Source organism: Anas platyrhynchos, chromosome 9, assembly GCF_047663525.1.
Source record: "Anas platyrhynchos isolate ZD024472 breed Pekin duck chromosome 9, IASCAAS_PekinDuck_T2T, whole genome shotgun sequence".
Lineage (NCBI taxonomy): Eukaryota > Metazoa > Chordata > Aves > Anseriformes > Anatidae > Anas > Anas platyrhynchos.
Genome location: NC_092595.1, coordinates 17,463,494 through 17,486,966, shown reverse-complemented (window position 1 = coordinate 17,486,966; position 23,473 = coordinate 17,463,494). Strand labels below are relative to the sequence as shown.

General features: G+C 42.9%; 1 protein-coding gene across 1 annotated transcript in view; it reads left to right on the top strand.

The window, feature by feature from the left end:
• Window positions 1-15,194, top strand: part of HS6ST1 (heparan sulfate 6-O-sulfotransferase 1) — a 183,462-nt gene extending 168,268 nt beyond the window's left edge. The window contains exon 2 of the mRNA XM_027463893.3: window positions 8,205-15,194. Coding sequence (XP_027319694.2) covers window positions 8,205-8,913 — 709 coding nt within the window. The 3' untranslated portion in view covers window positions 8,914-15,194. The remainder of the gene's footprint in view (window positions 1-8,204) is intronic.
• The last annotated feature ends 8,279 nt before the right edge of the window (window positions 15,195-23,473 follow it).

Here is a 23,473-nt window from a genome sequence, read left to right as displayed (position 1 = left end):
CCACATGTGTGGAGACAGTGACCCTTAAAGTGTCTGCTTCTGATGGCTTAAAAGGAATTAATATCCAACCATGCTTATCCTGATGCTGCATGTGATTCCAGACATAAAATACTCCCTTTTATTATCATGTATCTCATCAATCTGGAATACTCTATGCCATGCCGCCACTCCCAAAGTGGGTATCAAGGCTCCATGTCTCCTCCCAGCTTTCAAACAAACTGCAGTTCCACCTGTCTGCCCTTGGGGCTGACCTACATCCTTCGTTCCTTCACTCCCGCCCTGCAGCTTTTGCCACTGTAATTCAGAAGAATATATATGTAAAAGGAATATGTACCTATTCCAACTATTTTCTTTGCACTTTTAACCTTTCTTTGGAGGTCAGCTTTGCGCAGAGATGTTTCATATGAAGCAGTTACTATGCTGCAGCTACTGCATGCTCAGAGGCACGTGCAGACACCCAGCATTTTTATTCCTATCAGATTCCAAAATAAAGGCTGGATCACTGCAGGGTGTCCAGATCCAGCACACGGCTCCTGCACACTTGGCAGTCTCTGGAGCTGGAGGAGGTAGCCCAGCTTTCCTTGGTATTGTTTCTGCCAGTTTCTCCCCACCACCATGCTGAGGAAGGCCCTGGTGATCTTGTTGGGATCGATCTGGCGGTTTTGAAGCTGTGACTCAGCCTGTGCCTCTCTTTCAAAGACCAAAAGGAGAGCATGTTTCAAGTTGTTCTGATTGAGGGATGGTTATTCTTCTGTAAAATACTTGAGCCGCTGCTTGTTCTTTTGTCTCCTTCACTGTCAGCTTCTGTTATCTTTTCTACCGTGTTTGCAAGAAAGATGTGTTGTGTCCTATACACAGAGGTACACACACACAGGAGCTTCACTCTCCCTGGCTGGCACTGCAGCGTGACCTTTCACTGCATGATGAAAGGCTGTGTCAGCTAGGATTGTAAAGCATTCAAAATCCTTCACATTTTATGAAGAAAACAGGAAAAAAAAGGTGGCGCTTTTCATGTGTGCCTACTCACAGTTAAATTATCTTTTTAACCCAGTGTTAAATACTACTGGTATTTTAAGTGTGCATATAATGGGTATAATGCGTTTTAATTCCTGCTAAATGGTAGAAGTGTGTAATAGATTCTGTCTCTACAGCCATTTAAATCAAAAAGACCAGTCCTGAGTAATATCAGGTTCATTTGCATTCTATAATGTGGTAGAGATCTACTTGAAATCTCAGACAGTCTTGCAGCCGCTGGAGTTAGAGCTGACCACGTGTTTCCATTTTTCCCCTGTTTTTCCCCTGGTAGTGTCAGCATGCTGTGGCCAGGGGCTGTGAACAGGACCAGCAGCAGGCGAGGCTGCCCTGCCCACGGCCCGTGAAGGCCGCCAGCAGCAGAGGGGCGCTTTGTGCAGGCTGCTGGTGGTCCAGCCGGGCCTCAGCTACACGGGCCCAAAGCTCCCAGCAGGCGCTGTGAAGCCAGGCAGCTCTGCCGGGGCTGCCTCAGGCTCCAGAATCTGCCTCAAAACACCTGTACTGAGGACGGAGGAGTAGATGTTCTCATTAAGTTACATTTAAACCAGCCTGGGAGAAAGGCCCTTCTTACTCCCCCGTGTCCTTAACAGGGCCGGGGGTGCAGCTCAGTTACTATCGGCTTCTCAGAGCTGGTGTGACCTGTTAGATGCAGCTCAGCATATACCTAAGGCTAGGAGAAGCACTCGAGTAGTTTCTGGAGCATCCTCATGCAGAATGACACTCATATAACTCTGAAGAGGTGTAGCCTTCCCACAGCTCTGCTTCCTTCACAAGAAGAGGAAGCCGGGTTGAAACAGACCTCATTTTACCTGCTGAAACTCACTCCTTTGCGTATAGAAACCCTTGTGCTGGATTGCATCCAGCTGAGGGAGTCTGTGAGAGTTCATTTTTCAGGCTGGAAGAAAAGCACGCGGGTTCATCTGGAGCATGAGGGCATTCTCCTCTCCTCCGGCTCCTGAAGCAGTCTTAGGGTTGCTGCTGGCCGCCAGGTCGCAGTGAGCAAGCAGCATCATTGCCTGGGCATTGCTGGGCCTGGAGCTGGCCCACGGTGAAATCAGACCCTCGAGGAGTCCCTGGGTGCAGGGCTTGGTTGTTGTCTTTCAAAACATGTTAGCTTTTAGTACAGCTGCGTCCCAAGAGCGGAGACCATCAGGCAAAACAAACACAACCAGGCAAAACAAACCCAGTTACCAAAGCAAGCGTTGACTTGCTGTATAGACATTCCCCTCGTTTACTAGAAAAGAGAAACGTTTAAGTATGTGTTTACATAGTCTGTGTGCTGGAGGATTGGCTTTGCTATTAAGTTTCTTGGCTTTTGCTGTTTTGTGTGGCAACCTTTAGTTAAACATGGGGAACAGAAGAGACTTGTTTATTTGTTTCTTCATTTGTTTTGGGTAGTCCTTCGTTTTCTATGACTTTAAAGGGCTGAAGAGTTTATTGTATATGAAACACAGGAAGAGTCTTAAATGAACACCAGATGAGAGGAAATAGACTGAGGAAAATGAGGGCTATTTGCTACCAAAGGAAGTAATCATTGTACATATATTAAATTCCTATCTCGAACTGAGAGTGTGTTTTGTTATGCCAGAAATCTGACTGTAGAATAAAAATGGAAGTACGTGGAGCCTTTCCAAGTTGGGCTTTAACAGCGGTAAGTGGAGGCCCGGGGCGCTGGTAGGAAGCAGGCACTGGGCAGCTTTTGCTGAGTGGGGTTCTTCAGCGCTCCTCAGCACCGCGGTCCCACACCACGGGAAGGCCACCTCACGGCACTGTGCAGAAGGGTAAGGCAGATTTCTGTACATCTGTTACCTTTAGGAAGCATTTAGCATGACTTTATAATTCAAATTTAAAATTCTTGTATTCCATCTGCCACACTCTCCGCTCACCCATTGGTTGAGGTGCCTGAATCACCATAACTCACTACTTACCTGTAAGTTCTGGTTGAAACTACTCCTTTAGGAGGCAGTGTCCATTTTCAGGGATATAGCAGTTAACTAATAACCCCCTTAAGGTAAGAGTTTAAGTGATCTCAGGATGGGAGCTGACCGCCCCGCTCCTTCCCTCGCGTGTCGCTGCAGAGGCAGGTCGGTGCACCTCCTCGTGTTTTTGGAGGGAGGCAGATGTTGTTCTGGTGATTGTGCACAGAGAGAGCTGAGATGGGCTGGAGAAGGACCCGCACAAATGATTTGAGAAGCGCATAATACATGGGCTCGGCTTACAAAGATGCCTTAAATCAGCCACAAATTTGATATTACTACTTTGTCTAAATAAAACAGAATGTTCTTCAGTCCTGCGAGCTGGCAGGCACCCTGTTCAGTTCACTTAATTCAGCAAGGACAGAGAAAGATATTTTTTTCCTGTATTTTTTTTTTAGCAGTGGAAAAATTGTAGCCTGAGGGCATGGTGCTTTGACAGATTGGGGTTGTATGGTTGAAGCTGACCTATGCAGCTCCTTTCCACTTCCCCCCGCCAACAGGGAGGATGAAGCATGGATGATTGGAAGTGGCTATCATTATTTTGCTCTTTATCTGATGGAAGGCTACCACAGTACTCAGGAAGGCCTTGTTATTGATTTTGTTTTTCCTTTGAGGGACACTTGAAAGCTCAGTGAAGAACCTTTAGAAATAAAAAATAAGATTTTTTGGCTGTGTGGGAGGGAAGCATTTAATCACAGCAAAGAACAGGGGATTGCACAGTCAAATAAGCGATTCTTGGCAGATCTCAGAGCCCAGTACTGGGAAGGAAGAAGGGTGTATCACAAAGTGTAAGAAAAAGTAGATGGAAATGAGCTGAAGAAAGACAGTAGTATGTATTGAGAATCTATTGCTTTATCAGAATTATGTTGACTGGTTATTAGCAAAAGAGGAGTGTTGGTTTTGGTTGGTTTTGTTTTGTTTTTACAGGAAGGAGGGCTTCATTTCCCCCTCATTAGCTGAGGAAGCTGTTGACAGGAATTAGGGCAGAATATAGGGGCTTCAACCACTCCCTCATCTCTGCACGGTATTTTTAACACAGGTGTGCTCAGTGACTGCATTTGCAACATGGTCCTGCAAAACACTGTGCTGGCAAACTGAGGCTGCTTTGTGCTGCGATGTGAGAAGGGAATGAGAGGTCCAGGGTGGGAAATCTGTAGGACAGCACTACCCTGATGCCTGTGTCATGAAAATAGCCTTCAGTTAACTATTGTCATCTGACCTCAATCCGTGCTGAAGCAGGGGGCTTTGCATAATCACTGAAGGAGATCGTTCCTGCTCCAAAAGATGCTATGTTTCAAATTGGCAAAATAGACAAAGGAAACATTATCAGCCCTTGACACATGGGAAATGGAGGCACAGTGAAAGAGATTTGTCAGGGGCATACAGAGTAACTTTGACAGAAGGGATCCTTAAACTCAAGTTCACTGAATTCGTTTGTGTACTACAACTGCAAGGTTGCTTGTCCTCTGCAATACTGCATTGTTTTCTCCGTGAAACTTCAGTTCTAAGACAGGCTTGCTTACCAAAAACATGATTACATTTTGCTCTGTTTAATAAATATTTTAGTGATTCTTTCTTCAGACAAAGCTGTGCAGCTTGCATACACATCAGAGTTGCAATTCTGAAGTTGCAAATGGCCTCAAGAAGCTTCAGGTGGATTTTCTCAGTGGGACCCCTAGGAAGGATAATGCAAGGAAAGGCAGAGATGTGACATTAGCTTCTGCTTTTCCTTGTTCTTCTGGGGTTCACAACCCCATGGATATGTAGAAGAGGAGCCCACAGGAGTAGTGATGCTGTTCTGTCCAGCTTCTCACAGGGAGGAAAAGAAAGGAAATATCTTACTCACTAGAATGTCCATTTTCCTTCTCAAACTTGTTAACTCCAGGAAGGCCCGTGAGAGTTGGCATTGCATGACCAAACTGGGGTTGATTTTTTTTTTTTTTTTATGAGGCAGTATTGAGTGGAACCATCTGGAGTAGGAGAAGACCATGCTTCTGAAATAAGTCTTCAGGAATACTCGAGTTAAGTAGCTGTCTGGGGCACCATGCTGAAAGGAGAGGCACTCACAGCTCCATGTAGTTTATGGGTTTATTTTATCTCTGATGACAAAAGAGAACTTACTAGTCATGTGGTTCCTCATAAATATCAAACCACTGCTGACAAGCAGCACTGCCTGTGTTCTCAGCCATGCTGGCGCTAAGTTCTCCTGACTTTCTGGCTCACAATGTTAATAATGATGCTGCTAATGGATGCACTCTAGAGAGATATATAAGTTTTCTCTTGCATTTCCCAAGTTACAGTTCGAGAATGGAAACCTAAGTATCTTAAGGAGTTTCTTGGGTGAATACTTCCGTGGTCATTCACCTAATATTCAAGTGGCTTATCTCTCTGGTTCCCGAGGCTCCAGTCTTCCTAAAGATGTGCTGTTGCTTCCCAGAGAGCTGAGTGAACCTTTGCCTCCGAAACCAATGCCCTTCTAGAAAGCTGAATGCAGCTGTAGGAGCACAACTTTCTGTATGTCAGTGGTGCAGCTCAACCTAGGCAGTTTAAACTATTATTTTGCACTGTGGTCTCTGTTTTGTTATTTTTTTTCTAAATACTTTTATTTTATACCCTTTTGGGATGACTTCCCAAAGTACCTCAAGATGCCCAGTTGTGCTGCATATATTCCAGATACATCTTCTTTCTGTATTAGTAGGCCAGCTCCCATCTTCAAGCACTTTTCTATGTGACAGGTCTGGGAAAGAGCTGTGTTTTCTGTGTTTTCTGTTCACTAAATTGAATATTGGAGAGAGTTCACTCATGGGAAAATATTTACCAGTGCATCACCTCAACAGTAGCTTTTATAGTGTAGGTCTGAAGAAAGAAATACTGGCTTCTTCACCTTTTTACAGTTCATGTTGAAGTTGTCTCTCTTTCAATGGATCCTAAAAGTTCTGTATGATGTTTGTTAATCTGATTTACTAACAGACTCTTAAAGGGGGTCAACAAAATGCAGATACTAAAACTTTTTTTCCTCTATCCATACCTCTATAGACGGCACGCTTGAACAGGAATCAGCTCCTCCTGTGGCTTTGGATGTGTCACAAATGAGTTCCTGATCTTAGGTGAAACTTGTAGTTGCTTGTATAAGCAGCATAATAAAAATTGGCTTAGACCTGCTTCAGGAAAAAATGCAACCTTTGGATTACATTGGTGTAAATAAAAAGTCCAGTGCAATTCACAAGTCAAAAAAAATGCTGGTAGTGTTTAGCATCAATGTCTGTCACTCGAACATCTGGCATTCATCATTGCTTCCCTTTTCCTTCCACTGTCATATTTTATTCCCATCTGTTAGAGGTTTCTTAGCACTCTCTATATAATTCATAGCTGCAACTCAGTCTGGGTAGTTGAACCCTTACAGGCTGCAGTGTAAATGCAGGAAAATGAGATAAATTTAAGGGAAATGTTTCTGTTATGTACTCTGCTCCCCTTCTTTCTCCCCCCTCCCTGTAGCCAGACAGTGTACTAGACAGTATTACTAGACAGTGTGATACCCCTGCTATGAAGAGAGACGGAAAACTTTCCAAAAATAGCAAATGTTTTTAGCAGTCCTAGTTATGAAGGCAGAAAAGAGGAGAGGAGTTGGAGCCTGTGTTGACACCCATCACCATTGTTGAAAAGACCAAAACATCCTGCTTTGGAACAAACCATCAGTAAATCAATAATAACTTGGGAAAGCAAGCATTCCTTAAAATCAGACTTCCCGGGCAATGTCATTGATGTATTTTCTTTAAATCAAATTATTCTTTTTGCAGTAATTTAGGTTACTTCTGGGAAGAAAAATATTGAAGGTGTTAGGAAAATGTGGGTCCATTAATATTAGCCAGAGCAGACATTTGTTAATTTTTAAAATTAAATTAAAAAAATAGTTAAAAATTAAATAAATTTCCTAACTGCACAGTTAGAAAACTGTGCAGTATTCTCATAATGGCCATCACATTCAGTTCTCTCAAGCATTTCTGGCAGGGCAGAGAGCCATATCAGCATTCCAAAGACGCATTTCTGATGGGGAAATAATTCTGCTGCTACCCCCTATATAAAGTATTTCCAGTAGCCTGTAGATGTGTGTGTTACCCTGCCAAAGCGTGATGCTCTTGTCTGTGCAGTGTCACACAGCCCCATGCACTGGGAGCACATGTGGATTTAATTCCTTGCCAACTTCAGCAACTAGAGAAGGTATTTCCTTGTTCTAGAAACACTTGGAGACATGATGGTCCCAAGACATTTAAGGAAAAAAATATATATCCCATTTCCCTCTGTCTGGAGAGGGCCATTGCAAACTGCCATCATTATCAATCCCATAACTTTATCCAGGCTCAATGTGAGCCAAAGCCAGGTGGTCTCCTTGTAGGCAGCAGCTGTCATGTTTTCAGCTCAAGGGACTGCTCGGATCATTGTGGGTTTCATTACCAGTTTTCCTCTTGACTGTCTTCCTTTTACACCCTTTTTAGTCACATGTATCAAAAGCTTCTCTTAAATTTGAATGGATAACACCATATCTGAAACAATGAACTCTTTCCACTGTTTCTGTTTCTGGGTGTCATCTCACACCTTCTTTTTCTACAAAGCATATTGCATTCCTGATTTATCTTTATTTTTCACTTACGTTCCTGTGGTGTTGTCCTGCTACTAAGTGCAGACTCCCAGATTTCAGCCTGGCAGCCAGATCAGTCAAGCAGTAGGTGTCCTGGTCAGCAGCTACCTGAAGCGAAAATGATAGCCCAGCTCATAAACAGAGCAGTTATGGGCATGTCCTGCAGAGCAGGTGTTGGTTCAGTCAGAGAGTATGTGCTAGTGTGAAAGGCCAGGCAGTTTCTGAAGTTGCAGCTGCTCTCTGAAGTTGGTATATGAGTTGAATCCTGCTGATTTGTTCTGACTTTGCAATCCATTGCTAGAAAGGAATGCACTGGAGAAAGAGATACTGATTGGCAAGACTAAACGGTGGGCAATGAAGATGAGAAACATGGATCTAATGTTGCACACAGTACTTAGTATGAGAGATAGCAAGAAGAAAATAGTCCAGGAGTACAGTGGAATGGGTGCTCCGATGTCGATTTACCCTTTTCTTTTTTATGTTTACTCTGGATCTCATTTTTCCAAGCGTCTTTCTAGTTGCTAGCAGAGCATTAATTTTATTTTCTCTTCTTCTTGTAGAAAATTTTACTACATCACACTGCTGAGAGACCCTGTATCTCGTTACCTCAGCGAATGGCGTCATGTCCAACGAGGAGCTACTTGGAAGACCTCCTTGCACATGTGTGATGGCAGGACGCCAACTCCTGAAGAGCTGCCGTCATGCTATGAAGGCACAGACTGGTCAGGCTGCACACTGCAGGAGTTCATGGATTGCCCGTATAATTTGGCCAACAACCGCCAGGTGAGGATGTTGGCTGACTTGAGCTTAGTGGGCTGCTACAACATGTCTTTCATCCCAGAGAACAAGCGAGCACAGATCCTGCTGGACAGCGCAAAAAAGAACCTCAAAGACATGGCCTTCTTTGGCCTGACAGAGTTCCAGAGAAAGACTCAGTACCTGTTTGAGAGAACTTTTAATCTGAAATTCATCCGGCCCTTTATGCAGTACAACAGCACCAGGGCAGGAGGGGTGGAGGTGGATAATGACACCATCCGGAGGATTGAGGAGCTCAATGACCTGGACATGCAGCTCTATGACTATGCAAAGGACCTCTTCCAGCAGCGCTACCAGTACAAACGGCAGCTAGAGAGGATGGAGCAGAGGATAAAGAATCGGGAAGAGAGGCTTCTTCACCGGTCCAATGAAGCACTTCCCAAGGAAGAGACCGAGGAGCAAGGACGCTTGCCCACTGAGGACTACATGAGCCATATTATAGAAAAGTGGTAGCCTAGGCAGACTTTTATATTAATGATACTCTAGGGTTTCCATATAAAAGATCATGGAAGTAAAATTTCAAAACAACAGAAAAATATTTTATTTAAAAGCAAGTCTGTAAAACAGAAGATAGATTGCTTCCTTAAACATAGGGTCTTTTTACTGTTTCTTACAAGACCGGTGAGATTCTTAAAAAAATAAATAAATACATAAAAATAAAAAAACAGTCAACATTATAATACAGAGGTGAAAAATGCACAAATGCGGTTACCCACTCTTAAGGCCAAATACAAAAGAATGTTTCTTATCCTCACAATTCAAACACAAATGTCAGATGTAGGATTTTTTAAATCTGTTTGTCTCCTGAGCCGTAATGATATAAAGATACATCATTAAAAAACAAGGAAATTGAGGTGTTATTTTGTGGGTGTTTTTGGAGGTGGGATGGGAATTGCGTTGTTTGTAAGTAAATGATAACAGTGACTAAATTGAGGATGTGTCAGGCTGTGATCTAAGCACAAGGGCAGTCGCTAACTTTCATCTGGCAGCCACTGCCAGAAAGTAGAGCACCATAAGAATAAAAGAAGAAAAACATCAGAGGATAAGAAACATTAAATCAAATTGACTGTGGCCTAGGATACGGACTTAGCACAGTGGTTTTGATACATTGCACTGGTATCACATATACATACGCAACTTCATAAAAATAATAGGGAGTTCTTGCACAGAGCTCCCAGATTTGTTTCACAGACAGGTCCCAAACCAATTTCAAAGCCAACCAAATTCCACATAGGCTCCAACATGCAGCCCCATGCCATAATGTCACCCTACACAACTGCCACTCATGCCTTCATCAGTATAATGTGCTAACAACAAATGAAAACCTTATCCTGCATACTGAGAAAGGGAGAACAAGTGAAATAGCAATACTTCCTTGTTAGTCTGCAGGACAAGGCTCCAGGACAGTCTTCAGGAAGACCCTGCAAATAATCGGTCATTAATGGCAACATGATGAGGAGGTGATTTTGTTTTGTTCATTGCTATGTGAAATGCTGAACTGCAACAAGCATGCAGACGTACCCATACCTGTACTATTAAGTTATTTTTTACTTGGTTGTGTCAAGAGATAATGGACATAAGCCTGCTTTCAGTGAAGTCACTAGAACTGATTTAAGTGGGAACAGGATGGGGCTCTCTTCCAGAGCTGTAAAAATTTCTGACTATGGGTCTGAATTAATTATGAGACAGTGCACATTGTCTTTTGGCAGAGTGCCTGCTCTGCAGCTCTTGCTTTAAACGAACAAGCTGTGTTCAAAAAACTGGAAACGAGAATCATGGATAATGTTTTTTTAGTCTCAGACCACTTTCAAAGCAGAGCTCTTTCTCTTTTAATGCTGTTTTTTAGGGACCCATGTAAGTTTAATCCTCCAGTATGGTGACAGTCTAACCAAGTTCTGCTTACTGACTTTTGAGTCAAAGAGCAACAATGACTTCTCTAATTCCTCTTCCCACTCAACAAATTAAAGTATGGCTTATTTTCTTGCTGTTGCAAGCATTTCTTTTTTTGTCTGGAAGCATGGAAATGAAGCAGTTTTTGCCTGCTTCATGTCTCACCCCGTTATTACTCAGCCTGTTAGTCCTGAACCAGCTATTGTCTAGGGTAAAATATGAATCAAATGGAATATGATTTGATTTTCAAAGGCCATGGTAACTGCGGGTCAATTATGGCACTGAAATCACAGAAGGAGAGGCAGAGAGATGATACATTTGGCTTTAGTGTGTCATTTTTTGGCATCTCTCTAAAAATCACACAATCACACAAATCCACTGCAGTGCTGCTTGTTCTGTATTTTAATTCTTCTGCCTCTGTACCCTGCTTCCAACAGTTTCAAATTCACACTGAGGTTTGCAAAGGAGGTAGCCACCTTAAGCACAGGAGCTGCCTTGTTTCTTCTGTGTACACCCCGAGGTATACACCTTGCTTCTGGAGATGTTCTTCTCCAGAAGAGTGAAGCTGACTAAAAAGTTAAGAACAGAAGTTACAAACAGCACATTGGGTTCAAATAATCCTGTTACATACTTGATCCACAGTCCAATGAAGTTGAAGAATCCTGCTGATTTCAGATGAATGTTGGTCAGGTCTGCATCCTGGTGCTGCAAAGTGCTCAAGCACACGGTCATCTTTAAGCACAGTGAGATGTTGTTACTCGTGCATTCGCCTGTTACCAATGTTTGCTGGTGGTTGTCACTGTCCTTAAGGTTTTATTACAAAATGGCCCCTGCTTCCAGAGATGCATATGCTTGGCCATAAGCGTTTGTTCCTAGCTGAGATGTGGGAAGCAATATGAAGCAATTTTCAGTTATTGGCTTGGGGGCAGAAGGTATTACAAATCCATTTGCTCATCTCTGACTTCCAAGACTGGGAGGAGCTATGTTTGGTAGTTCCCAGCACTTTTATGTATTGCTGTAACTAAAGAAAACGTTTATATTTTAAAAATGCAATTTTACAGGCTGTTTACCCACAAAACCAATACGCTAGATATAAAAAGCAACTGTTTCATATGCACAGTTTCCAGCTTTACCCGAAGGCTTTTCAGTGTGCTCTCTGTGTCACAGCTCCATCGTGCACAAATAGTTACTGCAGCTAAGCCATGCTCACAGCACCCGTCGGTGCGGCTCCAGAAGAGGGCACGCTGTGGACACTCAGGCAGTACAGCACATGCCAGTACTGACTTTGAGAACCATTCTGTATTGAAGGCCAAATTCTGCTCTCATCTACCAAAGGGTGCTAGTAAATGGGACTGTGTATGATCAGGACCAGTATCATAATTGGGCCCATTTTGCCTGAGTTGTTTCTGCGTTATGGGCTCTGAGCAACCAGCTGGATTTTAATGGATCTGTCTGCAGGGTTCTCTAAATCAGAGGCAGCTTCTGACCCTAGAAGCATGTTAGTGGAAGACCTTGTTCTGTTTTCTTTGTAATATATTACAGTAACAAGCAAAAGAAATGAAACTGCGAAGTCTTGTTAACAGTTTCACTTCAACCCACAAAAGGAGGTCTGACCTCAGCTTAGCACTGAGGCAGGAATTTGTAAATTCAAATCCGGTTCCTGGCCAATACCTCAGTTTCTCCATCTGTACATTGAGAAAGCAAATGGCCTCTCTGTAAAGAGGTACTCCAAAGTATGAGAAGTATAGGACACTTTGAAACAAATTTTAACTATGAATATCAGAAATGAAGAGAATAACCCAAAAGCCATCCCACACCCTGACTGCTGTGCTGGTCTGTTTAAGGCTGTATGCCACACTTTGATTTATTTTCAGTTCTGTCTGCAAGAGCATAGGTTGCAGGGCATACCTGGCATGATTTTCTTCCTCTAGTGGGTTTAAGGGAACTTTTTTAACATAATGTGAATGTAGGGTTTTTTTTTGTTTGTTTGTTTGTTTGTTTGTTTTTGTGATTTTTATGTACTACAGTTTGAAGTGGTACAATTTATTTTTTGTTTAGGACGGATTATTTGATGCTACAACAACATGCAAATTGTATGTGTAGTTTTAAAATGAACAGAGAACAATGGCTTTAAGGCACTCTCGCAGAAGTAGTGGCCAGACAAGTACATCCTTGTTCAATATGTGCCCCTTTTTCCCAAAATGTTTTTCCTGTGACTTCCAGACACACCAACACCTTCTTCCCTACATAAGGTGTTTCCCCATTGGGCCACTCAATGCATCATGATCCAGGTCAGGAGAGGCAAGTGATGGGTATAGTGAAGGCAGGTGCAAGGTTGTGACCAGTCTCTCATTGAGCTTGAATCATAAAATCATTAAGGTTGGAAAAGACCTCCAAGATCATCTCATCCAACCACAAATGGTTCCTCCTGAATTCAGATTCTACACAGTCCTGGGACACTTGGATGCATGTCTATCCCCACAGTGTTTCTGTTGTGTTCCAGGGACACCCCATGAAGAACCTTTAGAAGAGCTGGGACTGTGTAAGGGATTTCTAAGGGGTTATAGAACCAGCAATACTAGTGTGAGTGAGCATTTTGGATAAGCAGTTACCTGGTACCAGGCCAAAGATGATAGCTCTTAGCCTCTGCTGCCTTCCGCTGTGCAGACCCATGCACATCTGCAACAGAGGGTGATGCCATGAGTGGGGATTTGCCAGCAGACTCCCTTCCTGCTTCAGGAAGGTGGAAAGGACAACATATGCTGCAGTGCTAAGAAGGAAGAGGTCTTTTTTGCTTTTAGACACCTAAACAATGAACTTGACTGCTTGGTAGGTGTTGTTGCAGAAGAAAGCATTTTATTGCTCGTTTGTCTCATTCCAGCTAGTTGTACTGAAGGAGTTTGCCTCCTACTCAAAAGTTTCCCAGTCAGATGTCACCTTGTACCCTTCCCAGGTCACAAATACAGAACTGACTGTAAGGCTGTAGACCCAGGCTGTCACTGGGCTCAAAGTCATTGGGGAAAAAAAAAAAAAAATTCTCAGCAAAGGATCTGTGTGAATTTCTGGCTTGTTTGAGTTTCACCCTTCATGCCCAGCATTTTGGAGTAAATGGAGGGCATTTGAGGTTGATGTTTTTGCACCCAATAGTCCTGTACTTGCCTACAAAACAGGGGTGGAAATGGAAGCAGCAGAAGGAAGATCCCAGCAAGCTTTTTCTTCCATTGTTGTCCAGTAGGAGCAGAAAGAGCAGTGAGCATATGAGCGAGGCAGAAGGACCACCTCGGTGGCAGTGTGAACGCACATCAGTTAGGAAGTGGATGTGTCACTGAGCTCATCAAACCACTTCACAGAGACCACTGAACAGCTACAGGAAGTAATGACAGACTGTAAAAGAACAGGGCCTGACGTAGATATGTATCCTGGGGCTGGAAGCTTCTCTAGCTTCTCATTCATGTTTTGAGGTACTCAGACCCCTCCTATCCCACAGAATTTTCTGAATTATTACAAAACTGGGTAGCGCTACAGCAATTGGCAACATAGAGTATGCTAAATGTTGTATTTCCAAGGCTATAGCTTGGAATGCAACTCAATGTATTTGCTGGATTTGAATCACAGGGCTGATGTGTCACCTTTTTGTTCTTGTTTTTGCTTTTATATCAGCTCATATTTCAGTGGCAGAAGTGACTGTAGGATTCAGTGCCTGATCAGCAATAGAGCCAGGCTGTTAAAGCACAGGTCATTTAGCAGCAGTCCCAGGTAAACCAGCAGGCAGGCAGTGGAGCTTGTGTCTGCGCACACAGTCTGAGCTATCTGTGGCTGTTTGTTTTGTCCCATCTACAGTTCTTGCCAAGATTAATGCAGTCCTGATAAGCACGTGGATATTAAAGCCTGTATTGTCCCAGCTGCAGGTGATGGTATTCTTTGTAATTTTTCATGCAAGCTGAAAAAAGCCACATGATTTGCAAATTAGTCTGTTTTATCCCTCAAAGCCCCACAGTTCCCCCTCCCTGTTTTTCCCCAGTTGTCTATTCTGCAGACTGTATTGAGAGAGTTGTACAATAATGAATAATTTTATATTCAAATGATTTACTGAGCATGATTTGTTTTGTACATATTGGAATATGATGTAACTTATTTTTATTGCCCCTTTCCATCTTTTTTTTTTCATAAGGAAAAGACAAAAATCCCCACTGTCTCTCAACGTGAAGTTTCTCTGTGTTTGTTTGTAGTCTGCCAGGCAAACATGCAACAGCCGTAGGATTTTTCACCAGTCCCTCCTGCTGATATTATTTTTCATTCTCATGTTTTTGTCTAAAGCTTTCCTTATATTGTCTCTTCTTTCCTCTGTGCTGCACAAGAAAGGGAAAGGGCAATGTAGGCAGAACTTTCTTTTCTTCCTTCCCCCCTTTCTTGTATGCTTTACCTACCAGGGAACTCCATTTTTATCTGCTAGGAGTTATGTGGCTGAAGGTAAAAATATAGTAAGTTGTTTCCCCCACCCACCTTCCATCCTCCATATTGTAGATCAAACAGATTCAGCTTCTCCAGAAATGATTGTGGCTGGAGTCATTCCATTAGGCTGAATATGTATGGTTTGCACTTTTTTTTTTTTTCCACATCAGGAACTTAACAAAAAATAAACGACAACTGTTCAATTTGAACCAAGTAACACTTAAAGCTTTATATATTTATTTATAACATCTTACAAAAAAAAAGTGTTAAAAGAATTGTTTTTTCTTTTCCTCCACAAGAAAAAAAAAAATAGATTAAGAAAATAATCATCTAATTGCTTTTGTCTAGATCAAGAATGAATGTTAGCAGATGAAATAAACCCTAAAACTGAGCATCTGTTGTGTGTGTCGTCATTGCATTGGCCTTTGGATGCTGTTTCAGTGCAGTATGTCTTGCCTTCCTGTGTTACAGAGATGCAGCTGCCAGTGGAGTTTATGGAGAATATCTGCCGTCTACTAAAACAATAGAGTCTTAACAGAAATATTCTAGCAGGAACTGCAGAGCATGTTTATTGCTATTGTTACATGTGAGCCAATGTTATAAAAATACCTGAAAACTCCTAAAACCTATATTTTTCTTTTTTTTTAAAAATTATTTTTAAATTAATTACCTTTAATACTGTCCAGTCCTCTTAGTTTTCTTTTTCACAGTTACGCCAGTTTACAGATTTGCTGGCAGTGAGTGGTGGTTGTTACAGCAAATATGACAGAGTAATTAACGGAAGTGTTTTTTGTTTCATGTTTAGAAGTACTTTCACCAAATGCAATTTATAAACATTCTCTGAATGTTTCAGTTACAGAACTGAAATAAATCGTGGTAGGGAGACCTGCACCTATTTTAGATATAGTAAAAGTAGTATATTAAGTTAGGGGATAGGAAAGTGGAGAATTACAAATACTTTACTACTTCCTAAATGAGACTACCTAAACTTTATTTATGCAAGAGTAGCAAATAATATGATTTTACCTGAGCATCATTATACTCTACAGTTTCTACCATATACACTGGAGGAACTAGAGGCATTATATATATACCTTCCAAGCTGTGCTGCTTGGGTTTTCTTTTTTGCACCTGTGAAAATCAGCAGTAATCCCTTTCAAGCCAGCGGAGGCCCAGCCATGTGAAACTTATAAATACTGCTAGCAGGCACAAAGCACTGCATCAGTTCCTACTGCTGCAGACTCGATTCCCAAGATCCCAATTTTGCGTGCTGCAGCACTGCCAGCCTCCCCTTGGCGTGCTGATACTGTTGCCCTGATTTAGAGGGAAGCCAAAGCCCAGAAACTTTGCAGTAATTAACTTACGGTCATGCTGCAAGTCTGTTGCAGCCTTCTGATGAAGCCTGGTGCCTTTTGCTGTAACCATGTGAGGGCTCCTCAGCTGAACTGTTAGATTGAACCACTCAGCTGTTTCTTTTCCTCACAGCTGGCTGCTGAAGGAGTCCTCCCCCTGATCACGCAGCTCAAACACAGGTGGGGGCCGCATGATGGAGGCTGACAAGTTCCAAAGGGACTGGGCTTGCAGCTCCAAATCTTATTTATCTTGGACAAGCAAGAGCAGCTCTTCAGGTATGTTTTAAGTGACAGAGTGCCTCATGAGCATTCTGAAAAGGCTGCTCCGGGCTCATGGCAGCTGCAGGGTACCGGCAGCTCGGTCCCCATGCACAAGGAAATGGCTGCCGCACACCCTGGGGCATGTGGCAGGGCAAGGAGCCGATGCCTCACCACTAGGCCTCCATTTAGGAGCTGTGGGCTGCCTGCCCCTGGGGCCAAAGCACAAAGCCCCAGGCAGAGGGGGTGCCACGTGGAAACTTCCAGAAGCAGCCAGAACCCCAGTGCCTGCTGCCTGCTTTCCTCTCAGCCCTAAAATGGTGGTGGCCTCAGCGTGCCGGTAAGCGCAGCCCTGTCCCATCCCTGTGGCACAGCCACACAGTGGGGCCACAGGAAGGTGCCGTGGTGTGGGCTCTGTGTGTTTGCCTCTGGGCTGGGCACGTCTGTACCCGAACCAGCCCTGCTGGGAGTGGGCCAGGGCCACAGCTCCTGCTGGCGGACAGAGGGAGCGCCGTGCTGTGTCATGGCCCCCGTGTGAGCGGGGTGCTCCTTGCCGCCGATGCCCTCCTCTCCCTGAAGCCTGGAGGGTGCTGGTAGTCACGCAAAGTCTGCAGGTGAAATGCTCTCGTTCGCAGGTGGTCTTCCTGCACTTTCTGCACCACCTTTCAAATGTTTTTTCCTCTTGATCAGCCCTCGAACACCAAAAAAGAGGTAGGATAGCTGATGGAAGGGGCAGGACTTTGGATTCTTGCAAGGAAAAACTGGTGTGGGATGGAGAAAGCAGCAAAAACACCATTGTAGGAGGATTAAAAGAAGCAGGGATATTACTTGCTGAGGGGAGAGCTCCCTAGAGTGCTTTTTGCTTGTTTTTGTTTGCCTTTTTTTTTTTTTTTCTCTCCTGTTGCTGGAGCCTTGGTTGCAGTGATGATTATTCGCTTTCCTTATGCTCAAGTCCAGAATGTTCCTGTTCTGTTTGGTCATTGTACATTATCCAGCACCTGTCTCTGGGGGATGTGCTGCCTCAGGTTAATTGGAGAGTGCCCTCCCTTACATCCTGCTGCTAGTCTAACAATATGCAGCCCCGAGCTGCTCTGCCGCCCCAGGTGACAGCCTGCTCTTCCTGAATGGAAAAGCCGATCCTGACAGCACCCTCTCGGAGGAGGTGGTGCTGAGCTCCTGTCAGAGGGTTGTGGTTTGTTTCTCTGGCTCACGGACTCACACGGAGTTACTTTAACTCTTTAATAGCATCTTTCTTGTCTTAGTCTCCAGGAGGAGCAAAAGCAGAGCAAGTCTGCTTTAAAAACTGTAATGCTAAAGTTTTTCTGCATTAATTGCTCTTTGGGTAGTACAGCTTCCTTTGTCCTCATTAAGCATTTTTGGTTGGATCCACATAATGCTGAACAGACTCTTTGTCAAAGAGTAGAAAGAGGGGCGGAGATGATTTTAAAATTAAATGTATATCAAACAATGACTATGTTTTTATGGACTTTGTAAAAGTGGGCAATTCAGGAGAGCACTGTGCATGATAGTTCACAACACTTTATGATGTGTAAGTGGTACAGTAGGGATTTAAAAAAATTACATATAGTAGGTACGTTAAAATTCTGGAGTTTATACCTCCAGAAATGTTCACAGCTAACCTGGGCACATCAGTTCAGACCCTCTCTGCTGCAGAGCGAAACCAAGACATGTTCACATGCATAAAAGTGTGTGTATATATATCTATATCTATCTATCTACATATAAAAAATAGCCATAATAATAAATCAGTTTGAGTTTTACTGTAATTATTATTTCATAGACTTCAAATTAAAAGGAGGGGTCAATGAAATAGTCATGATTTGAGCAGTATTTAGTAGACCATTGACGTCTGTTAAAACTGTCAGAGGTTGCAAGTGATGAAGGCTTCACTAGAAAAACCCTGCATCCTTCAATTGATCTGAGAAGTAAGTGACTTGGAAAATAAACTAAACATATTCATATTTTGCAAGCATAATCTACAAGCCTAATATGAATAAAATTGCCATTTGAAATTAATATTAAGCAGACCATACTCTGTAGCATATTTGGGTGCTTTGATGTGTGCTGCTTCCATGTCTCTGCCTGCTCCCTGGCACTGCTACCCCAAAGGTCTGGCCACAGTGACTGGGGATGTGGAATATCTCAATAGGGGATCCTGTGCCTGCACATTGGGAGTTGCAGAACTGGACTACCAACACTTAGGATTCAATGCCCAGCCAACAAGACAAAAGCCAAATAATGTGCTTCAGGAGCTGGGAATGGATGAGTGATTGCAGTGCTTTGCAAATGTTTAACAAGCTAGATGGTATTTATATAATTATTTTGCTCTCCCCACTAATATCATTTTATTGGGCTATGGTTATGGAATCCAGATGTTTGTGTTATAAATGAGTAGTAATGACAAATAATAAGCATTTAATTCATGCTGCTTTAATATATTCTAGTTCTTACTGGATTCAGACTAAAAGCTCCTTCCTTGTATTGACTTAAACCAAATGTTACACCCAGTTTCTCTGTAAATAGTAAAGAAATTCCATGTGGCCTAATCCGGTTAATTCAGGCTGGATACCAGGTACTGAAATGAATAGGTGGTAATCAGTCATCAATTTTCTGGCATAGGCAGTGACAACATGTATAAATCATATGGCCTTTGTGAGAGAGTAAATAACTTCCCTGTAGAATCCTTTCTTTGGGATCATGTTATTATTACCAGACATTGTTTTCAGAACAAGAGCTTGCAGCCAAATTAGTCAGTGCTCAGATGTTTTGCCTACTGTAACAGCCCCCATCAGTACATGTTACTGCTGATCGTCTGATCGTGTGTTCTTTTGTTTCCTTAATCTCAAATATTTTGATGCTAAATAGGAATTTTTAAACTCGTGCCAATTAGCCGTATCTTCTTGTAGGCTATTAAATTTCACTGGGCTAATGCACAGGCGAATGTTTCACGTTCCTGGAAACACTAAGACCAGCTGTGCTGCTTAGCACCCAATTCCAGAGTAGTAATGGAGGATTTGCTCCAAGAATGGAGAATTTGGATCTTGGCAGGTGAGGTACGGTGCCACTGGGAGAGACAGATGGCTGTCTGGACTGGAAGACCTGTTGTGAGTCTGGTGAGGTGTCCTGGATTCTTCAGATGTGGAATAATTGTAAGAGTATTGCACATTCAGTAGTGTGTGGTCACCTGCTTTGAGGGCAAGTCTAGTCCCCTTCTGAAGTAGCTAAAACTACTGACATTCAGTTATTTTGGGAGTGGAGGCGATGGTTCTGTTTGAGGAGCGATTTCTTGATAGGAACCTAGCTAATTAGAAGGATCTTCTATCACAACTCTTGCATGGTTTTTCCTGCACTGTTTTTGAGCCCTGTTGTGAAGCACGTTAATTTCCTCCTTGCTTGGAAGGCTTGTTGAAAGACAGCATGGAAAATCAGGAGCCAGAGTGCTGACTGAAGACCTGGCCCTGATGGACTGGGACTGGTGTGTAGCTCTTGGTGGTCAGCCGTCAAAAGAGAAGTCAGTGGCCTTTGGGAAGCAGCATTCAATCTGAGCAAGTAGTCAGGCTTCTTGTTTTGTCTTTGCAATACCCGAATAGTGTGGGGGCTGTTTTGACTCTGTCTGCCTGGAGCCAGCCTGTTCTGGTGGGTGCAGGTGCCCTGGCATGGCAAGGCGAGCCATAGCAAGCAAGGCAGGGGAAGTAGCACAGCTGCCTTCTCCAGCACAGGGACAAAGCTGAATTAGCTCTGCCAAGGCAGCACATGAAGACAGGGGCAAACCTCTGCTGGCAAAACTGTAGGAGAGTCCTAAACACTGGCCCAAACTGAGGAATTGTGGCATGGATTGCTTGTGGTACAAGCATGCCTCCAGTGGAGATGTCTGTTAGCCTGACAGCTATGTTCTGCAGATGTTTGTGTGACTCCCCAATAAGCCTTCAGAGGATTCTCTGTTCCCTATCTATATAAACATATGGAAGTTATCGTTACATACAGTTCTTCTGGAATGTTGGGTCCTTCTTTATTCTATGCTTCATCAGCTCTCCATTGCTTTAAGAGTAAGTAATGCATTTAAGTTCATCATTCATTCTAGGAACATACAAGACCTATGCATGGAGTTTTATTTGGATGTTTTAGTTTCTCTTTTGTTTTTAAGCAATGCTTATAGTTCTTTTAGACCACAGGCTTCGACTTTTTATATGTACATTTAAGGACTTGCACAAGAAAAACAAACCACACGTTTGCTGGGAGAGTGTACTGGGAGGAACAACTACAGCAGTAAGTGAAGCTTTCTGCTTGCGTGGCAGCTAGCAGGCTTCAGTGACATCAAATGGGCTGTTGTTTCTGAACAGTCACTTGTTAGGGTCTTTCTCCTCTAGGTTCATTCTTAGTTTTGTGTATGTATATCTTTCGGTCATCTTAACAAGAGAAAGGAGGTATATTAAAAAAAAAAAAAAAAGGCACATAAAATTCACAGTGTCAGTGAAATCTGCTGCAGGATTAGGATTAGAAACAAATCCGCATATTTACTTTTTTCATTTTTTCCTCACTTTGGGAATCTCAAGAGCTATTTTACATTTTTGCTTGTGGGTTAGGTAGGAAGAACTGGTAGTTTTGCCTGTAATGTGTCTGATGCTTTCTGCATTTCCATATATTCACTCATATAGTGGTTTCTTTAATTGAAGTAGAAATTTCTGTGACTGAAATGATGCTGAAATGTTTCAAAAGCTGGAGGATGAAGATGGGAGAGGATGAGCAGAAGGGGATAAAGACAGACTAGCTGATATTCAGCAGACCATGTCTTCCTTACTAAGTTCAGGAGGGAACCCAAACATCTCCCACGGTTCTGTGTTGACAGCGAAGGGAATGTCACTGAAACCCAGTGCAATGTGCTGCTGTTTCCTGACCCTGGTGTCAGTAAACATATGGAAAGTTCACTGCCTGAGATCCAGTGCAAAAGGCTCTGTGGGAGAACACAACTTAAGCAACTTCTTGCCAATGGTACTGCTACCCAGTAGCTTAAATAACTGCAGCGAGTTCATTAACCTTTTGTTCCTTCTTGCCCTCGTAGAGAAGCACACAGATTCATACATGCTCTGAACTATACCCAAAAAGCGTCTTACTACCTTCTGGAAAGCAAGGCTGGGATAACCAAGAATTCTTCCTTGCTTCTGCCAACAAAGCTTAATTTTTCCTTATGTTTTCCTTGCTCTGTGTAAGGAGGAGGGTGACAGAAAGGCAGCACACTATCCAGTCATTGTTAGAGGACCCTTTATCATCCATTAATCCTTCGTTTTCTTTTCTTCTGTGTATTACCTGAAGGTAACAGAGGAGGGTTTTGGTTGGGCTGTGGGATAATGGAGAAGATCAGGAACCAAAGTGTCCGCAGCTACTGTGCTCTGGGCACTCTGCCATGCCATACATAAAGCAGGTAATACAGAGAAGTTTGGATCTACAGTTAATTGGAAATATGCCAAAGCAGGCCGATACACAGACTGCTGGCAGAGATCATGCACTGTGATAAAATGAATTGGAAGGTTGTCTTGATTAATTGCCTACTTCTTCTCACCCTCCCTCTATCTTGATCTTCCTGCCACCCTGATTACTGCAGGCACGTCTAACTTGTCAGCCATGTCAGCTAGCTCCCGTTTAAATGTGAGTAGTGGTTATAAGCCAAATTAGTCTTCCTCTTCTGTTTCGCAAGGTGCTTCATACTGTTAGATTTTGGTGTGTGATAATAAAGACTTGCAGGGCAACCTTCTTAAAACACTGAAGTAGGAGGGGTGTTTTTCTCCTCTAAGAACTCAGTTGTCTCCCTTCTCTGTGGAGCTGCTGGCTTAAAAAGGAAGAAAAAAAAAGGCATCCCTCAATTTTTGGTGTTCTTTTTTGTTGGTGGTGGTATGGTTTTTTATTTTATATATACATAGTTAATGCTGTAGGATTTCATGTATCATTTCAAAATCCTGCAACAGTTGTATAGTAGTTCATAATACATGCCTGCACTGTGCCATGAAAACTCCGAGCAAGATGAGACCCTGCCTCAGGAAGCTGTCACTTAAATCAGCAGAAAGGAGAATTAGTTTTACCACACCCATGGGCTATGGCAGCATCAGTTATCTTTGCATTAACAGTAAGGTAAGATTAGGAATTTCTCACTGTTAACAGTGTAAGGACCTGCAAACTTATCTCATTAAGAATAAAGAAAAGCTGGCTGTAGTCCGACTTATGTTTAGACCTCAAAAATGTTTCTAACATCAAAAAATTTTCCTTAAGTATTTTTAAAGTTGGCTTATTGGGGTATGTAAAAACACAAAATTTCTCACTACGGTTATTCTCACCCTGTTCAAATTAATCTATCATGCTTTCCTGATCTACAGAGCAGGGAATGAGTTATAATTTCTGAGAGTACAATGATGCGATGACACTGATGAGGGAGACTGAAGTCTCAAACCCCATCAGGGTGCATGAATCACGAGTTTTTTCCTCTCCAGTTAATTAGTCATTTCTCCTAGAATAATGAAGTCCTGTCTTTGATTTTGGAATTCCTGCCTCTTTTCAGATTTATTATTATCTCCAGATGGTCTGTTCTTTCTCCCCCCAAATTCTTCTCGTGTTATGAGGTGGGTTTTTTATAACCATGTAATACACTAGCTTCTTTTCATTGATTAAAACTTCCCAAGGTTCTGTTTCGTGCAGCTAAAGAGCTGAAACTACAGCTTGGCATTTTATAGGCAATTATCTGCAGAGAAGGATGCATTTGGATTTGCGCTCTATCTTGGGGCTGTTAGAACACGACAAAATACCAGTTTCTGACCTAAAATCAGATCTTTCTGGGTGCCACCAATGGCTGCTCCCCACACAGCGCTCGCTGGAGGTGGTGTTGGTCTCTTCTGCCCAGGAGCTGCCTCACTGAGGCACACGGGGACATGCGCTTGGCAAGGCTGCTGTGGGCAGTGAGACCACGCACAGCGCCTCAGGCTGCTAGAGCACAGGGAGATCTGTGGGGGAATGGCCAAGATTTTCCTTGGAAATCTGTGGGAGAGCTTAGCTAA